At 32.7% G+C, this 16105-nt stretch overlaps 2 protein-coding genes across 2 annotated transcripts; one reads left to right on the top strand and one right to left on the bottom strand.

Moving 5' to 3' along the window:
• Window positions 1–2420: 2420 nt before the first annotated feature.
• LOC109156395 (U2 small nuclear ribonucleoprotein B''-like) lies at window positions 2421–5879 on the bottom strand. Its single transcript, XM_019304240.1, has 5 exons — window positions 5721–5879; window positions 4404–4576; window positions 4188–4272; window positions 3066–3142; window positions 2421–2932 (listed from the first exon to the last, which is right to left on the bottom strand). Exons 1-5 carry the CDS (start codon window positions 5794–5796, stop codon window positions 2651–2653), a joined length of 693 nt encoding a protein of 230 aa, XP_019159785.1. The 5' UTR covers window positions 5797–5879; the 3' UTR covers window positions 2421–2650.
• Window positions 5880–11670: 5791 nt separating this feature from the next.
• On the top strand, window positions 11671–13957 carry LOC109156393 (F-box/FBD/LRR-repeat protein At1g13570-like). Its single transcript, XM_019304232.1, has 4 exons — window positions 11671–11739; window positions 12201–13031; window positions 13123–13296; window positions 13485–13957. The coding sequence occupies exons 2-4, from the start codon at window positions 12222–12224 to the stop codon at window positions 13764–13766; spliced, it is 1266 nt and encodes a 421-aa protein (XP_019159777.1). The 5' UTR covers window positions 11671–11739; window positions 12201–12221; the 3' UTR covers window positions 13767–13957.
• The last annotated feature ends 2148 nt before the right edge of the window (window positions 13958–16105 follow it).

Here is a 16105-nt window from a genome sequence, read left to right as displayed (position 1 = left end):
TTGTCATTAAATAAAACGGTGTTTTTCAGTTTTGTTATATATATTAGTGAAAGATTTGATACATGTAACATTACTTTATTTAGTCTATAGTGATCAATCATTTAAACATTAAATGATTGACTCCCTCTGAAAATGTATTGCCTATTGACTTTCTCGGTTTGAATCGGTCAATTATGGACAATCTAGACTTGTTTATTTATTCGTGATCCTTTGCTGATTAGGGTCAAAAGACGAGCTTTGCCAAGAGAGTACATTCGAATAGCAATGGTGTGTTTTCTGGTAAATTAAAATCATTTAAACATACATTATACACACAAATGATGGTATATTGGTCAAATTGCCCAATAAGTTTGATATATAGGCACAATTCAATGTCAACGATAACTTGAAAGACGAATTAATAGTACAATCCAAGAGATTGAACTGGTAAAAAACTAGCTATTCAATGAAAAAAATTATTATGGTTAACCTAACCATTGAAGACCAATTATATTGCAAGCCGCTATAGAAAATGACGATGAAGCTCACAATCATAAGATTTCAAGTTCGACTCTTCGTGGGAGCTGATTATTGTTCTTCTCAGTTTTAGTCGATTAGTTATAAATAACATAGGCTATTACCTCTTTGTTATCATTTGTTGGCTAGGAGCCTAGGATCACAAAGTAGCATTTACCTTTAACCCTTAAGTTATAGACAACATAGGCTAATCAACTGTAAGCTTTATCGTAAATTAAAGTATTAGTATTATTGTTATTTGTTAAAAAAAAAAAAATCATGTAACCAGTTTTTTATGAGTAACCTGTGTTATATTATATAGAGTTCATGATTTAATTCAAATATTTTAAAATTCAAAAGTTTAATTATATTGTTGTTTCATTAATAGTTGAGGGTTATTTGACCATTTTCCTTAGAATTTTAAAATATACATACAAATTTCAATATTAGTGCATCAAAGTCTTTATTTAATACTCCCTTTGTTCCATTTTATCTGTCATACTTACTATTCATTGGTTAAACCAACTCTCTGTTATTTGTTTATTTCTATTAGCATTTTCTCATAATGTTTAAATTTGATTGTGTTTAATAATATTTTTAATGTAGTTTTTAAATATATAAATTTTACATACTAATTGTAAACTTAATATTATGAAAAAATAAATTGTAAATAACAAGTCTCATTAATCAAACCGGCACATAAATTAAGAAGACGGGGGAGTAACTAACAACTTCTACATTACTCTTAATTTCAAACTCTTTATTAGTGCATCAAGTCTATACTGAAATCGGAAGACATGCAGTAATAAAGAAAACAATCAGCCTACAATCAGTCGAGTAAAAGAGTATGTATATTACTACTGTTGTTAGATCCCAACACATTTGGTATTGAGAGTTGAAAATTACAAATTGCAAAGCATTGCTTAAGATTGAAAAAGAGTGGACATCCACCACAGTTCTCGGAGAAGAGTTTGTATTGGCCCCTGTTTAAGGTAGTGAGACCTGTTGATCCCTGTGTATATGCCTTATTGTCTCCCAGGCCAGGTGCAGTGTTGGGGGTGGGGGGAGACTTTGGATTCTGAAATATGGAATAAATATTAATCCGTAGATCTTGAATGCTGTTCAAACTTCAGGAAATAAACCAATAACGCATGATAAATGACATACAAAAACAAAAATTCCTGTGACAAAAGGTGGAATCGCTCACTCCAGGTGCCCTCACATCTTGACCCAACAGGATTATAGATGGTAAATCATGGCACACAAGCCCTTGAAAACAGAATCAGGAATTTCAAGAATCGCCCAGAAAAACAAAAACACTACCCTGACTTTGAAGATCAATATTTCAATGACCAGAACGAATTAGAAAGTGTATAATATATCAAAAGAACGCCCTATAAATTTCATATGAAACTAGCTAGTCTCTTCAGATATAGGTCAATTTCTAAAACTGATCAGCGGAAATCTGGATAGGATATCCACTTAGGATTTTGGTAAGGTTGAGATGGAGTTTTCTTGACAAAATTTATGGTAATATGGTGGTTTGGAGGTGTTAAGTATCGTTGATATTGAATGGAAAAAGCTGGAGGGATACATTTGGGCAACCAATAAAAAAAAAAAAAACATTGAATGGAAAAGATAGAAAACTATTTTTGGATAGTTTTTTAAGAAACTCAAGAACATGCATCAAGATTCAAGAACACAATCAAGAATGTAATGATTTTTTCTTTTGGGGGGAATTTTTTTTATGTATATAAGATAGTTTTACTCACTGCGCACAAAGAGCCCTTCATTTAAGAAGTTGCTCCTACACTGTTGCTAGTGAAATTCGATTCTTAATCTCTTGTGACAAATTTCACCTAAGCAACCAATAACTGCCCATGTAAGTTGCATCATAGTAACTCTTGACATAAGGGATATTCAGATTAGAGTCAAAGAATGAGACCAGATTAACTAGCTATTAAAAAGAGCAAGCTCCAGCGTTAACAAGATATATGCAGCCAGTTTAAACATTGCACATTGAAGATTTCCAACTTTTTTCTCATTGTGGCGCCGGCTTTGCAAACCTTGCCCCTGTCTAAGAAGGGTAAACTAAAGAGAGATTTTTTGTTACAAAACAATCAGAAATGAAGGCAGTACTTGCCCCATTAGCAGCCTATTTCTTAGCATAGCTGATAGCCATAGGATTCTGGGGTGTAATTTTGAAGCCCTGAAGCGCCTGCATGGCGACAGAGGACTGGACATCATCTTCAAATTCCACAAATGCAATGCCCGGCTTTGCTTCTATCATTCTAACTTCTCTGAAACCAGGGTACTGGTTGAAAAGCACTTCTAACATCATGCTTGTAGTCTCATGGGGAAGATTCTGTATGAAGAGTATATTGTTCGGCTCTGCAGTTGTTTCCTGTGCTCCTGGCTTTCCGTGCCGAGCAGCATTCTGCAAAGGCGTATTCACATGTAATCAACCATTTACCAGAGTACTAAGCATTGATGAGTCAAAAGTATGGCTGACAACTCAGCCGAACAAACAACACAATCTATATGTACAAAGGAAGCAACTTGAAACTTACCGCTGGGCCTCCGTTGGTATCAGCCCTTGGGCCATTAGCAGTAGGCTGTCCTTCTTCAGCGCGTTTCTTCCTTTCAGCTGAACAAATGCAACACTTTAAATTTATCAATTATGTAAGCAAAATATATGGTTGGAGGGAAATTTATCAACAGTAAAACCACATATATGATTGGTATCAACTATCAAGAACATGAAGCACTAGCATATAAATATACATAGATGTAGCTATTTGACATATTTGTTTATGGCCCTGTTTGGTAAAAAATTGGCCTATAGGCCAATTTTGACTTATTTGACCACTATCAATTGTTTGATTTAGTTAAAATATCAATATAAATGTTTGGTTAATTAGCTTTTTGCAACTCCAAAAGGCTAAAATTTAAAAAGCTACTCCAAGCAACTTTTTCAATTAGTTTTTTAAAAAAATAAATTATACCAAACAGCTATCAGCTAACAGCTAATTTACCAAACACTTTTTTACAATCAGCTAATGTTATCAACTATTTATACCCTCAAATTAACACAATCTGCTAACAACTAACAGCTATCAGCTAACAGCCATTTTACCAAACAGGGCCTATAGAATATGATTTGCGTGTCATTATTTTCATTCACAATACTAAAACAATACTCTGAATAATAGTTTCAAGAGACTCTTTATAGGTCATTAGTGCCTGGTACGAAAGAGACCTTAAACAATTCCCTTAGCTATGTAATCATTTCAGCCATCTTAAGATTCCAAAAGATGGAAGGACACATCGATTAATGCAGTGGAGCAACTGGAATGAAATTCTGCATATATCTTTTTCCTTAAAGTACACATAAGTTTTTCACATCTCAATATCTAAGCTCCTGGGCAGTGCATTGTTCACTTTTCTCACTTTAAGAAAGCCACTCTAGTGCCGTTATGAAGTTTTATAATGAGCCAGGTTCCTTTGGACTAGCACAACAATGAGGTTGAACCTTACATATGAAGGCACATTGCATGGAACATAACGTTTGGAATATAAAAGCTAAAACATTAAACGATAAGCATGAACAAAAAAGTAAAGAGGAATAGGAAGTTAAAGGTCAGGAAAACAGGAGGCCAGCTATAAGCCTACAACAACACAAATAATGTCACCTTTTTCCTCTTGCTTCTTTTTCTTGTCATATGTACCCTCTGCTTTGGCAATACAATCCGACTTTGTTTTTGCATATTGTATCCGCTGCATTGCATCAAATATAAACAGCTCTATCATTTAAGGAGCACGTCATATATCATATTAATCCCGACAATGTAGTGTATAGCTTAGAAAAGTATAAGTTACAATTAAAAGTACTACTACATTATACTGACCATTGGTTTGTCATAAAATGGGAAATTCTGCATTTGTCGCACTGCATTACTAGCAGCTGTTACTTCACTGAATACAACCCAAGCTTGCCCTCGAAGCTTGGCTGTCTTCAAGGCAACAATGTCCAAAATCCTTCCATACTGTGAAAACAGGCAATAAAGAGACCTCTTCAACTCTGCCAAACATCAAAGGTCAATATTTGTCTAAATATTATAAACATAATTATCTAAAGTAGAAGGAAAACTTAAACATACACAGACACACCCTAGGCCACCTTATGGGGGGAATTATTGCAAGGAACCATTTTGTCTATAATAAGTCCACATTTCATGTGGGTATGGGTAGAAATTATAGAAGATATGACTACAGCTCATATCCAATGCTGAAAACTGTCAAATTTGACTGTCCAAAACATTACAAGCACAAATATAGGAAAGATAAATGACTAGATGTTAGCATATCATGTAATGTGAATTCTGAAGTAATGGGCATGACTTTACCCTTTTTCCATTTGATCCATTGCAAGGGAAAAAGGGGTGTCATAAAATCTTCCAGTGTTGTGGCAAAACATAATCATTATTTATCCATTTTGGCCATAGATTCACATGTGGCTTTTGTGGCCAACTGGCTATTAACATAGGAAATCATGATAAGCCAAGCACATAAATACAATTTTATTTCTCAAGATGTAATCTTTCCTAATGAATGATTGTTTGCAGCCTATAGGTAGTTCTACACCAATCTGAGCAGTAATACTTATTTTTCAAAAGTTAAACAAAATTAAGACTGCCTTTTATTTTAATTCTTCAGTTTTCCATTCTCCATTCTCTATTTTCAAATTTGAGAAATGTACAAAAAAGATTTTCTGTTTTACTTTCTCAAGCTTTCCATTTCTCCAGGAAGATGGAGAATTTGTTAGTAAATGCACCCTGAACAAATTTCATTGTGCTCTAGTGATTTGTAAACACAAAACTAGCTCAAATGTACCATCCATTGAGTGCCACACACCATAGAAAGAATGTTTCACATGGGGGACATGGCAAACACATTTCACATTAGAAACATACTATTATCAGACTATAAAACGTATACAATACAAGCTGCAAAGATAATAAATAGGTTTCAAAAACAGACAATTTTATGAACTACCACAACAACCACTGCTGGATACTTTCATGTTGCTCAGCAAGTATAGAACAGATAACCGAGAGAGAAGCTCAACAAAAAGACACATTAAGATCTCAAAATCCCGCTAAAACCCTAGAGCAAAATTAGGAAACGCACAGAAAAGAAATCACCCGGAGACGCGCATATATTACCTTCTTTCTTGACCTTCTCATTTAAATTCTTAATGTATATAGTTTGATTTGGCGGTATATCTCCGGTGAGCATCATCCCGACTGCCACTGCGACTCGGAAAAAAAAGGAGAGAATTTGAGAAAGAGCGCGAGCTGAAATGTCTAGCGGTTCAGCAGTCAAACCACTCAAAACCACAGATGCCAATTAGTCCAATGGGCCAATGCTTGCAAAATAATAATGGGCCTTAGTTGTTTCATGAGAGGTTTTTTTTTCCCCCGAGATAAAACGGCAATTTATATCCTACACCACGGCGCGCGTTGCACTATGCGCCCAGATGCAAAACGACGTCGTTTTAATTATTTTATTTTTTGAAATTTTCACCCCAATGAATGGCAGTAGTTTTTTCTTAAAAAAAAACCCGTTGTTCAAGAATGTACATAATGTTATACTAGAATACACATATACATGAATGTACATAATTATATAACAAAATATACATACTCTTTTTAAAAGATAATACACATAATCTAAGATAATACATAATAAACATAAACTTTTAACATAATACACATCAACTCTTAACATAATACACACAAATTTTCTGATTCGGATGTACATAATTGTATAAAAAGAATGTACATAATTGTATAAAAAATACACATAACTGTATGAACCAATACACATAACGTTGTGAACAAATACACATAACGTTGTGAACAAATACACATAACGTTGTGAACAAATACACATAATCTCAGCAACTTCCTACCGCGCCTCCCAACACTACCCCAAAACGACGTCGTTTTGGGAGTCGCGCGGCGCACAGTGCTATGTGCGCCTGGTGTAGGATATAACGATTGAGATAAAACCACTTCATAACTAAAGAAAATCCTCCATCAAAACATTAGAAAGGAAATCAACACTTGTTATATCGTAGACCGCGGTGCACAAGTCGAAGAACATCATGCACTGATGGGTGGTGAGGACCCATATTGACTATCATGAGGTCTTTTCTTGTAGCTGGTGCAGTCATAAATTTTTTACCGATTCGTTCTTCCATGTAATTCTTCCATGAATAGATTCTTAGTTGTTAGTTGTTTGTTGTTGCTAATCTAATAGAATCGACTCCAGCGTTTAGAAATAGGTTAATCGGTAAAGATACATGTACTTGACGCCCCGCCTAAGAGAGAGACCCAAGTCCGAGCCGCGGTAAAAAACGGCATCGTTTCTTTAAGTAAAGAAACGGCCCGTTTTTACCGTTAACGGAGTCCACATGTTTGGTGTATTAAACACCAACTGACACTACAGTACATCTAAACCGACGCCTCACGGATTATTTTTATATTATCAAATGAAACTGCAGTTATATCAAAATTATACTGTAATTGTGGTGAAATGAAATTGCAGTGTATATAAAATGAAACTGAATAACATTTCACGTATTTGAGTGTATATTGTACAATGAAGCTGTAATTATATCAAAATGATCATGTAGTTGTGTTTTAATAAAACTATAGTGTATATAAAATCAAAATAAATATTTTCATTATAACATTTTCACATATTTGAGTCTATAAATATCGAATGAACTGTAGTTATATTGAAATGAAACTGTAACTGTGTTGAACTGAAACTGCAGTGTATACAAAATGAAACTGAATAACAGAGTTAGTTTTTGCGGAAGGGTGCGGAACGGCGGAAAACAAATGCCGTTTATTTTCATTTAACAAAACGACGTCGTTTTGATGCGCGGTGCATAATGGATTATGCACCGCGCTGCAGGATATAATTTGCCGGAAATCAAGAGTGTGGCAAAGCCACTGGCAAATTATATTGTGGATAGCGGTCCACAGTGCATTGTGGTTCAGGCATCAAAATGATGTCGTTTTTTTTTAATGAAAAGAAACGGTAGATGTTTCACGTCGTTCCGTGCTGTCCGTAAAAAGTAACTTTGATTGTATAACATATTCAGTTTCATGTTGAATACACTGCATTTTCATTTCAACACAACTACAGTTTCATTTCAACACAACTGTAGTATCATGTGGATATAACTACAGTTTTACTGAACAATATACATTCAAATATGTGAAATTGTTATTTAGTTTCATTTTGTATACACTACAGTTTCATTTCAATTCAATTGCAGTTTCATTTGATAATATAAAAAACAATAATCCCTCCACCCATTTTATATGTCTTACTTACTATTCATTTGTCAAACCAACTATTTATTCTTTGTTTATTTTCTTTAGTATTTTTTTACTTATTTTTAAATTTGATTTTTTTTATGGTTAATAGTAATTTAGTGTAGTTTCTAAATATATAAATTTTGTATACTAATACTAAACTTAATATTATGAAAAATTGAATTGAAAATAACTTCAGTTAAGTTTCGTTAACTGAACCAGACACATAAAATGGGACGGAAGAAGTAAGTGAAGTAGTGTTAGTTTAGATACATTGTAGTTTCATTTGATAATTAACACACACAAAATGCGCGCTCCATTAAGCTGTAACGACTGTCGTTTCTTTACTTAAAGAAACGACGCCGTTTAAAGAAATGCATATGTATTAGTTTTTGTTGTATCTACTAAATTATTATTTTCTACTATACTAATAAGAGCCAAAGAGAGTTAGGCCTATAATATGTAGAAACGATGACGGTCAATTTTTTTAATCAAATGAGTGGATCAGATTTATCAGATTTTAATTTTTCATTGAGATTTTATTCATTCAGATTGTCAAATGGTGTGTAACCTACTAAATGACACTTTGCAAGATTTTTCTTTCGCAGGTTGTGTTCTCCGAGAATGTCGGGATTTAAAACGACACTTTGAAATAGTGTCTATTCGATTTATTTCTGGATCAATGAACAAGGCTGCACATATCTTGGCTACGGCAGCACGTTCATATACTGATCCTGTTTGTTGGTTTTCTTCTATACCTGATTGTATTGTCTCGTTGTTTTAATAAAAGTTCTCTCTCGTTGGTTTTCAAAAAAAATGATTATCCTATAACTTTTCCGTTAAATATTCTCTTTTCCGTTGAAGATTGCTATCTCATTTTTGGGCTGAACCGGCACTCAGTCGGGGGTGTGTGCTTCTGTCAATTGGTTTCGCTTTATCCCGACTGGTTCCGAGAATTGGTGCGATCACTGACTGTAATTATGACAACCCCTGCTTTCCCGCCGGTTACAGTCTCGATGCATGCCTTTTCGTAATCGTCTCGTCAGACGTTACGTCACTTCCCCAGCCGTTTGATCGAGTACGCGGGGGCACGATCTGGTCATCCGACCATACCTATAAATACTCGTGTCATTCTCCCTTCTCCCCTTCCGCATTCCTTTGCTCTCACTTCCCAAATCCTCTGGCGACCTCCCCTTCTTCACAACCATTTTTTTTTTCTGGTGGCCGACGTCCTTCCTTCCCGAGTCAGTTCCGTTGTCCTCTCCGCCCGTCATTTTCTAAAGTTAGCCCTTCTTCTTCTGCCTCTCTTTTGCTTTCTTTTCGCCTTCCTTCTTGTCTTCTATATATATTCCATTGTATACCTAAAATATTTTTATATTTATAATATAACCCCAAGTATATATAATATAACCCCAAGTATATATACCTATTATTCGTCATAAATAAAAAGTATATTTTAATATACTAAAAGTACATTATTTGTATATATAAAATATATTGTTTGAAAGTATAATTTTTTATATTACCAAATAATGTACATTCAGTACACAAATAATGTACTTTTAATATAGGCAAAATGGTCAAATAGGCCCTCAAACTTTAGTTGAAAAGTTAATTAGACCCCTCAACTTTTTGAAGGTGCAATTACACCTATAAACAATTCATTTTGATGCAATTAAGCCCAAAAACCGTAAATGACCTACTATCACAGGTCATCAAATCCGGCCACCTCTAGTCACATCCAGTGAGAAGGCGGCCACTGTGGTTGCCTTCTCAAAGCAATAAGGCGACCACTGGGGTTGCCTTCTCCGTGACCGGCGACCGTTCATCAGTCACCAGTCATTTTTTTGCCTGAAATTGCGTCGGAGGGTAGCCGGATCCCTAATTACCAGTTTTCTGACTTAATTGCATCAAAATGAATTGTTTATTGGTGTAATTGCACCTTTAAAAAGTTGAGGGGCTATTTGCGTTTTTGGCTAAAGTTCGAGAACCTATTTGACCATTTTCCTTTTAATATATTGGTGAAAGTACCTATGAGGTTCCTGTACTATAGTGTTTTGTTCAATTTAGTCATTCTACTTTAATTTTGTTCATATTAGTCCCTATACTTTAAAAATTGAAACAATTAAAGACAATAGCTGATGTGAACAAATATTTATGTATTTATTTTGGACATATTAATGTAATATATTAGTGGTAAGAATAATTAATTTTAAATATTTATAAAATAATATATTAGTTGGCATGTAAGTATGATGACATGGCAAAGATAATGTTAGCGCTACATAAACTATTGTCCTTAATTGTTTTATTTTATAAAGTACAGGGACTAAATTGAACAAAATTAAGGAAGAAGCACTAAATTGAACAAAACACTATAGTGCATGGACCTCATACGTACTTTGACCTTAATATATTAAAAATGTATATTGCACTAATACTTTCATAGTCCACTCAATATTTAAAATTAATTATTTTGCTATACTTTTCTAAAAAGGTAATCATAATTATATTAATTAATTTGATGGTAATATCCCTTAAATTTAACATCTATTCAACAAAAATCTTAACGGAAGATTATATGTATGATAAAACATTAAAACATAAAAGTCAGAATACGTGTTTTGGTCAAATAGAGAGTCAATGACTAAAAAAAAAATACTAACCAAATAGTGAAATGACCATTTGTGATATTTTCTCTAATTTATAGAAGTAGCTTTTTAACAATTAAAAATTAAAATTCATACTTCAAATTCTGAATCCTTAAATAGTTAATTACTGAAATTGTCCATTGCCTATAGTGAAATTATCAATTTGGTCCTTAACTATTTTTTTTTGACCAATTAAGTCCCTCAACTTTAAAATTCTTAACCAATTTGATCATCCATTTGTTTGACCGTTAGTCAACCGTTAACTTGGGATCAAATTGGTAATTTGCTATAGTCAAGGGACCATTTTGGTAATTAACTTTAAGGATGGACAATTCGGTTCAGTTTTCTCAAACCGAATCGTACCAAACTAGTTAAATTCGGCAATATACCAAAAAACCGAACGGTAATAGATTCTTGTATACCGAACGGTTCGGTAAAAAACTCGAACCGAACTGAATTTGTTCGGTAAAAACCGAACTGAATTGAATACCGTTTGAACTTTGGATTTATGAGAAACAATAAAGAAATCAAATAAAATATATACGAGAGATACCCGTGAGAATATGAACTGAACGACAGAGCAAGCAGTAAGTGACTAGGATTTACTTTTTATTTATTTATTTATTTATTTATTTATTTATTTATTATTATTATTATTATTATTATTATTATTATTATTATTATTATTATTATTAAAAAATCAAACGGTATTCGATTCAGTTCAATTTTTTACCGAACAATTCAGATAGATTTTTTATCGAACCGTTCGGTATATAAGAGTCCAATCCCCGTTCGGTTGTTCAGTATATTACCGAACCAAATTAGTTTGGTACGGTTCAGTTCGAGAAAACTAAACCAAATTGCCCACCCCTAAAATTAATTACTAAAATGGTTCATTGACTATAGCGAAATTACCAATTTGGTCCCAAGTTAACGGTTGACTAACAGTCAAACAAATAGAGGACCAAATTGATTAAGATTTTTAAAATTAAGGGACTTAATTGGTTAAAAAAAAATAGTCAAAGACCAAATTGATAATTTCGCTTGATATAATCAAGGGACCATTTCAGTAATTAATTAATCCTTAAATATCTAAATTCCTAAATCCTAAAATCTAAATTCTAAAATCCCTAGCGACTAGAAGAACGACTGAGCGACTCCGCCAAACACTCCGACGGCCTGCGAATCTACGAATTTGGGTAAGTCTTCTTCTTCGTTGAAATCTATGGAACGCTGCCTCGCTCCCTCACTCCGTCGTCGATTTTCTTTCTCTGTACGGCGTACGCAGAACCGCAGAAGAACTGCCATTTTCTTTCTCTGTTTATTCCCAGCCCTCAACTTTCCTTTTTTAATTTTATCAATTAATTTACTGAGAGATGTGGGCCGTAGTGTAGGGATGTTGAAGTTGCATCTTTCAATAATTTGAAATTGGGTGAAATGTCAGATTGTATTAGCTAGTAGTTGGATGAATGCACATTGTTGAAAGGTCGAGCTCAATTCGAGTCAAGATCTAAGTGTTCTCTGCTTTATAAATTATAATTTGCAGATTAAATTAGTGGTTATAGGCCTACAAAATTTGAATGCCAAAAATAGGTTTGTTTTGAATTCATGTTGTAGAACTATGTTCTGATTTCTTTGTTTTTCAATTTGTGTTTGTTAGAGCGAGTTATCTGGATTATATATGGAAGGAGAAGACAGAATTAGTGAACTCCCCGTGGGTATACTTGACAATATTTTGGGATATTTACCGATTCAGGAAGCTGCTAGAACTGCGATCTTATCTTCCTTCTGGAAGGATATCTGGTTTAGTTTGACAAAGCTCAACTTTGGTGATGGCTTCTTTGATTACATATGTCTTAAATATTCCAATGCTGAAGGTTGGAAGTCGGAATCTCAATCTCCTATTTTGGAAGTAATCAACAAAATTCTCATGCGGCACAATGGACCTATTCAGAAAATTGTCATCAACTTTTCTGAACAAGTATTTGCATTCCATTTCTCTGAAGAATTTGATCCTTGGGATATAGCTAATTTGTTGTCGGACAACTTGAACCCGTGGCTTCTTCTTCTCACCCAGAATGGTGTTGAAGAAATTGACATTTCTTGTTTTACAGATACAAGATGCCGGGTGACGAATTGCTTGTTTTCTTGCCCAACACTGAAGAGATTGAAACTTGATAATATCTCTGTTGAACTAATAAATGCATCTTGTGTACTTCCGAATGTTACATCACTTTGTCTTGACAATGTTGACTTTAAGCCTAGAACTTGTTCGGATTATGTTGTTTATCTTCCTATGCTAGAGGATCTCTCATTTGGCGAATGCGAAAAGATATTTGATTTTGACATTGTTGCACCAAAGCTTGGTAGATTGAAAATCAGCCTGCTCGAGTGTTGTTATTATTACAAAACATTTGGTGTTCTGCCGCCTAACTTGGACTTGAGTTCTATATCTAGTTTTGATTTGAGTTGTTCCCCATGTTTCTTTAAGGTAAATTGGCCTGACACTTATTTTGTTTAATTCTGTTTTTATAAAATGATTTTTAGGAACTGATCTAATTGTCTTTCTCTTGATTTCCAAGATATTTGTTGAAGAACTTACTAGAGTGGGACATGCACCTGCACTAAACTTTGAACTCCTCAAGCTATGTGTATCAAGTTATACCTTTGTGCCAGAGAATATAAATAATTCTGCATTCATACATCTGCTGCGAGCATGTCCAAAATTATGCGAACTTGATATATGGCACCTAGAGGTAATCTTCATTTATATATATATATATATATATATATATATATATATATATATATATATATATATATATATATATATATGGATCAATTGTTCTATAAAATTCTGATTGATTTCATTATTGTTGCATTTCTTAATGCAAATTTGTTATGTACATTATGAACTGATTCCCTGTTTATGTTCTGTTATTAGTATTTGAAGTTAAATCCAGAGGATTTTGTGCTTATGGAAGAACTCAGCACTGTGGCTCGAACACTGAAAATGCTTCACACTTTGAAGTTTAGCCATTTTAATGGGTCGAGGTCTGAAATGCTTTCTATTGAGGTGTTCCTTGCTTGCTTTCCAGGAATTAAGAAGGTTGTCATTGTTCGAGGTTGGATTTGCTCTGATGAAGACTTTAAAATTATGCAGAAACTTTTAAGTTCCGCTTGTGCCTCTACAGAAGCAGAAATTTTTTACATACAAGAATCTTAATTTTATGTTGTTTCCTTAGTAAGTTCTGTATTGTGTAATGGTTTGTGAGATTGCTTATTGGATTTGAATGTACTATCACAATTAGTATGTAAGTTCTGTATTGTGTAATGGTTTGTGAGATTGCTTATTAGATTTGAATATACTGTCACAATTGTACCAAATTATGCATAATTATTATTATCTTAAAATCTCTAAAATTTAACAAATTAATATCAAACATTTATATTTTGTAATAATTATAATTTCAAACAAAGTACACATTTAATCTAACTCGAATTTCTTGAGTTTTTGCACAAAAGTACAACTTTAAATTGTTTTTTAAAAATATAATGTATGAAAATGTTTACTTTATTTCATAAAAAATTATAAATTAAACTCTTCAAAGAAACATTTGACAATATAAAATCATGTTTAAATATTATATCACAATTAATCCTTAAATCAAGATGATTGAATTATTTTTGATTTTTAGTGTTATATACTATAATAAATTAATAAATTAATAATTGGATATAATTGTTAAAAAACAAATATTTATGTTTTTTCACCCAGGGTTCGCTTGGAACAAAAAATAATATTTTTTGAATAATGATTAATTTTCTAGAAAATATTTTCACTTTATGGTGTTTGGCTAAAAGTCAGAAAATGATATTTTAGAGTTAATACCTAAAATAGTCTTCGATTATAGTGATTTTTTTCATTTTCATCCTAAACGACTTTGGTGATCTAATATAATCCTAAATTTATGTGTTTTTGCTCAATTTAGTCATCCGTTTGTTATTCCGTCAAATTGATGTTAACTAAAGGGACAATTCAGTAATTTCAATGTTGGTCTTTCTTTACTCTCCGCTCTCGAAGCGCGAAATCCCTCTTTTCTTAACGAATTACTCCTAGACCTGCAAATCAAATTTTTATATTCGTAAGTTTAGGAGTAATTCGTAAAAGAAAGAGAAATTTGGCACTTCGCCAATCTAGGAGGAAAGAAATGCTAATATTTAAATTATTGAATTGTCAGTCTATTTAACACCAAATGAACGAAATAACAAACGGAATACTAAAAGTTAATTGGGTCATAGATTTAAACCTGTGGGGGGAATGGGCTCCAGGGACAAACCAACTGAGCTGAGGAATTGAGGCCTAAAAGTTAATTGGGTCATATGAATAATTGAAATCTTTAAGCAATTTTCTTGGCCTAGACTAGGGATGTGCACAATTTAATAAAATATATGATTAATCAACCCAAATGAAATATTTCAATTAATAACCATTTTTAAATCAAAATATTTCAGTTTGTGATTGATTAACATTTTGGGCAAGTGCATGTGCAATCATTATTGGATGCACTATGGTCCATATAATTGTGTGGACCATAAATAAAAAGTACATTTTTAATATATTAAGGGTGCATTATTTATGTACGTAAGGTATATTTTGAAAGTACATTTTTAAAATATATTAAGGGTATATTATTTTATATAATGTACTTTCAATACAAAAATAATGTATTTTTAATATATTAAAAATGTATCTGATATTCATGATCCACACAATAATTTGCCGTGGATGTGGGAGCGTTATGCTGTGCAATCGTGTGCACCATGCAAGGTGCACACGGAATTGGATCCATAATTTCTATACTATAAATTTATAATTCTATACTATAGATTCATAATTTCTATACTGTAGATTCATAATTCTAAACTGTAAATTCATAATTCTAAACTGTAGATTCATAATTTCTAAACTGTAGATTCATAATTTCTATACTATAGATTCATAATTTCTATACTGTATAATTATCAAATTATGAACATATAATTCTGTGATTTGTGAATATAGAGTTCAACAATTGGGAATATGAACATTGAAAATTATGAACATAGAGTTTTGTAATTTGAATATAGAGTTCAATAATTATGACTATAGTATAGAAATTATGAATCTATAGTACAAAATTTATGAATTTATAGTATAAAAATTATGAATCCAATTCTGTGTGCACCATGCATGGTGCACACGATTGCACAACATAATTTGTCGTGGATGTGTAAGAGGATATCCTTACATATCAATCATTATGTTGTGGAACTTTGTCAACCTTGCAAGGTGAACACGATTCTATGTTCATAATTATAAAGCTATATATTCATAATTTTTGAACTTCATATTCATAATTATTGAACTCTATATTCACAATTATAGAACTCTATGTTCATAATTATAAAGCTATATATTCATAATTTTTTAACTTCATATTCACAATTATTGAATCTCTATATTCATAATTACCGAACTATATATTCATAATTATGTTCACAGCTCTATGTTCATAATTATAG

This window comes from Ipomoea nil, unplaced genomic scaffold (assembly GCF_001879475.1).
Source record: "Ipomoea nil cultivar Tokyo-kokei standard unplaced genomic scaffold, Asagao_1.1 scaffold2705, whole genome shotgun sequence".
NCBI lineage: Eukaryota > Viridiplantae > Streptophyta > Magnoliopsida > Solanales > Convolvulaceae > Ipomoea > Ipomoea nil.
This window is presented reverse-complemented; position numbering and strand designations above follow the sequence as displayed.

What these genes read in the sequence shown, in the direction of transcription:
- LOC109156395 (XM_019304240.1), bottom strand. Translation starts at nt 5,796, where the DNA reads ATGATGCTCACCGGAGATATACCGCCAAATCAAACTATATACATTAAG. An exon ending in TGAGAAGGTCAAGAAAGAAG is followed by an intron (nt 4,577 to 5,720) that starts GTAATATATGCG and finishes GATGTTTGGCAG; the next exon opens with AGTTGAAGAGGTCTCTTTAT. An exon ending in AAAGAAGCAAGAGGAAAAAG is followed by an intron (nt 3,143 to 4,187) that starts GTGACATTATTT and finishes GCATTTGTTCAG; the next exon opens with CTGAAAGGAAGAAACGCGCT.
- LOC109156393 (XM_019304232.1), top strand. Translation starts at nt 12,222, where the DNA reads ATGGAAGGAGAAGACAGAATTAGTGAACTCCCCGTGGGTATACTTGAC. An exon ending in GTTCCCCATGTTTCTTTAAG is followed by an intron (nt 13,032 to 13,122) that starts GTAAATTGGCCT and finishes TTGATTTCCAAG; the next exon opens with ATATTTGTTGAAGAACTTAC. An exon ending in TTGATATATGGCACCTAGAG is followed by an intron (nt 13,297 to 13,484) that starts GTAATCTTCATT and finishes TTCTGTTATTAG; the next exon opens with TATTTGAAGTTAAATCCAGA.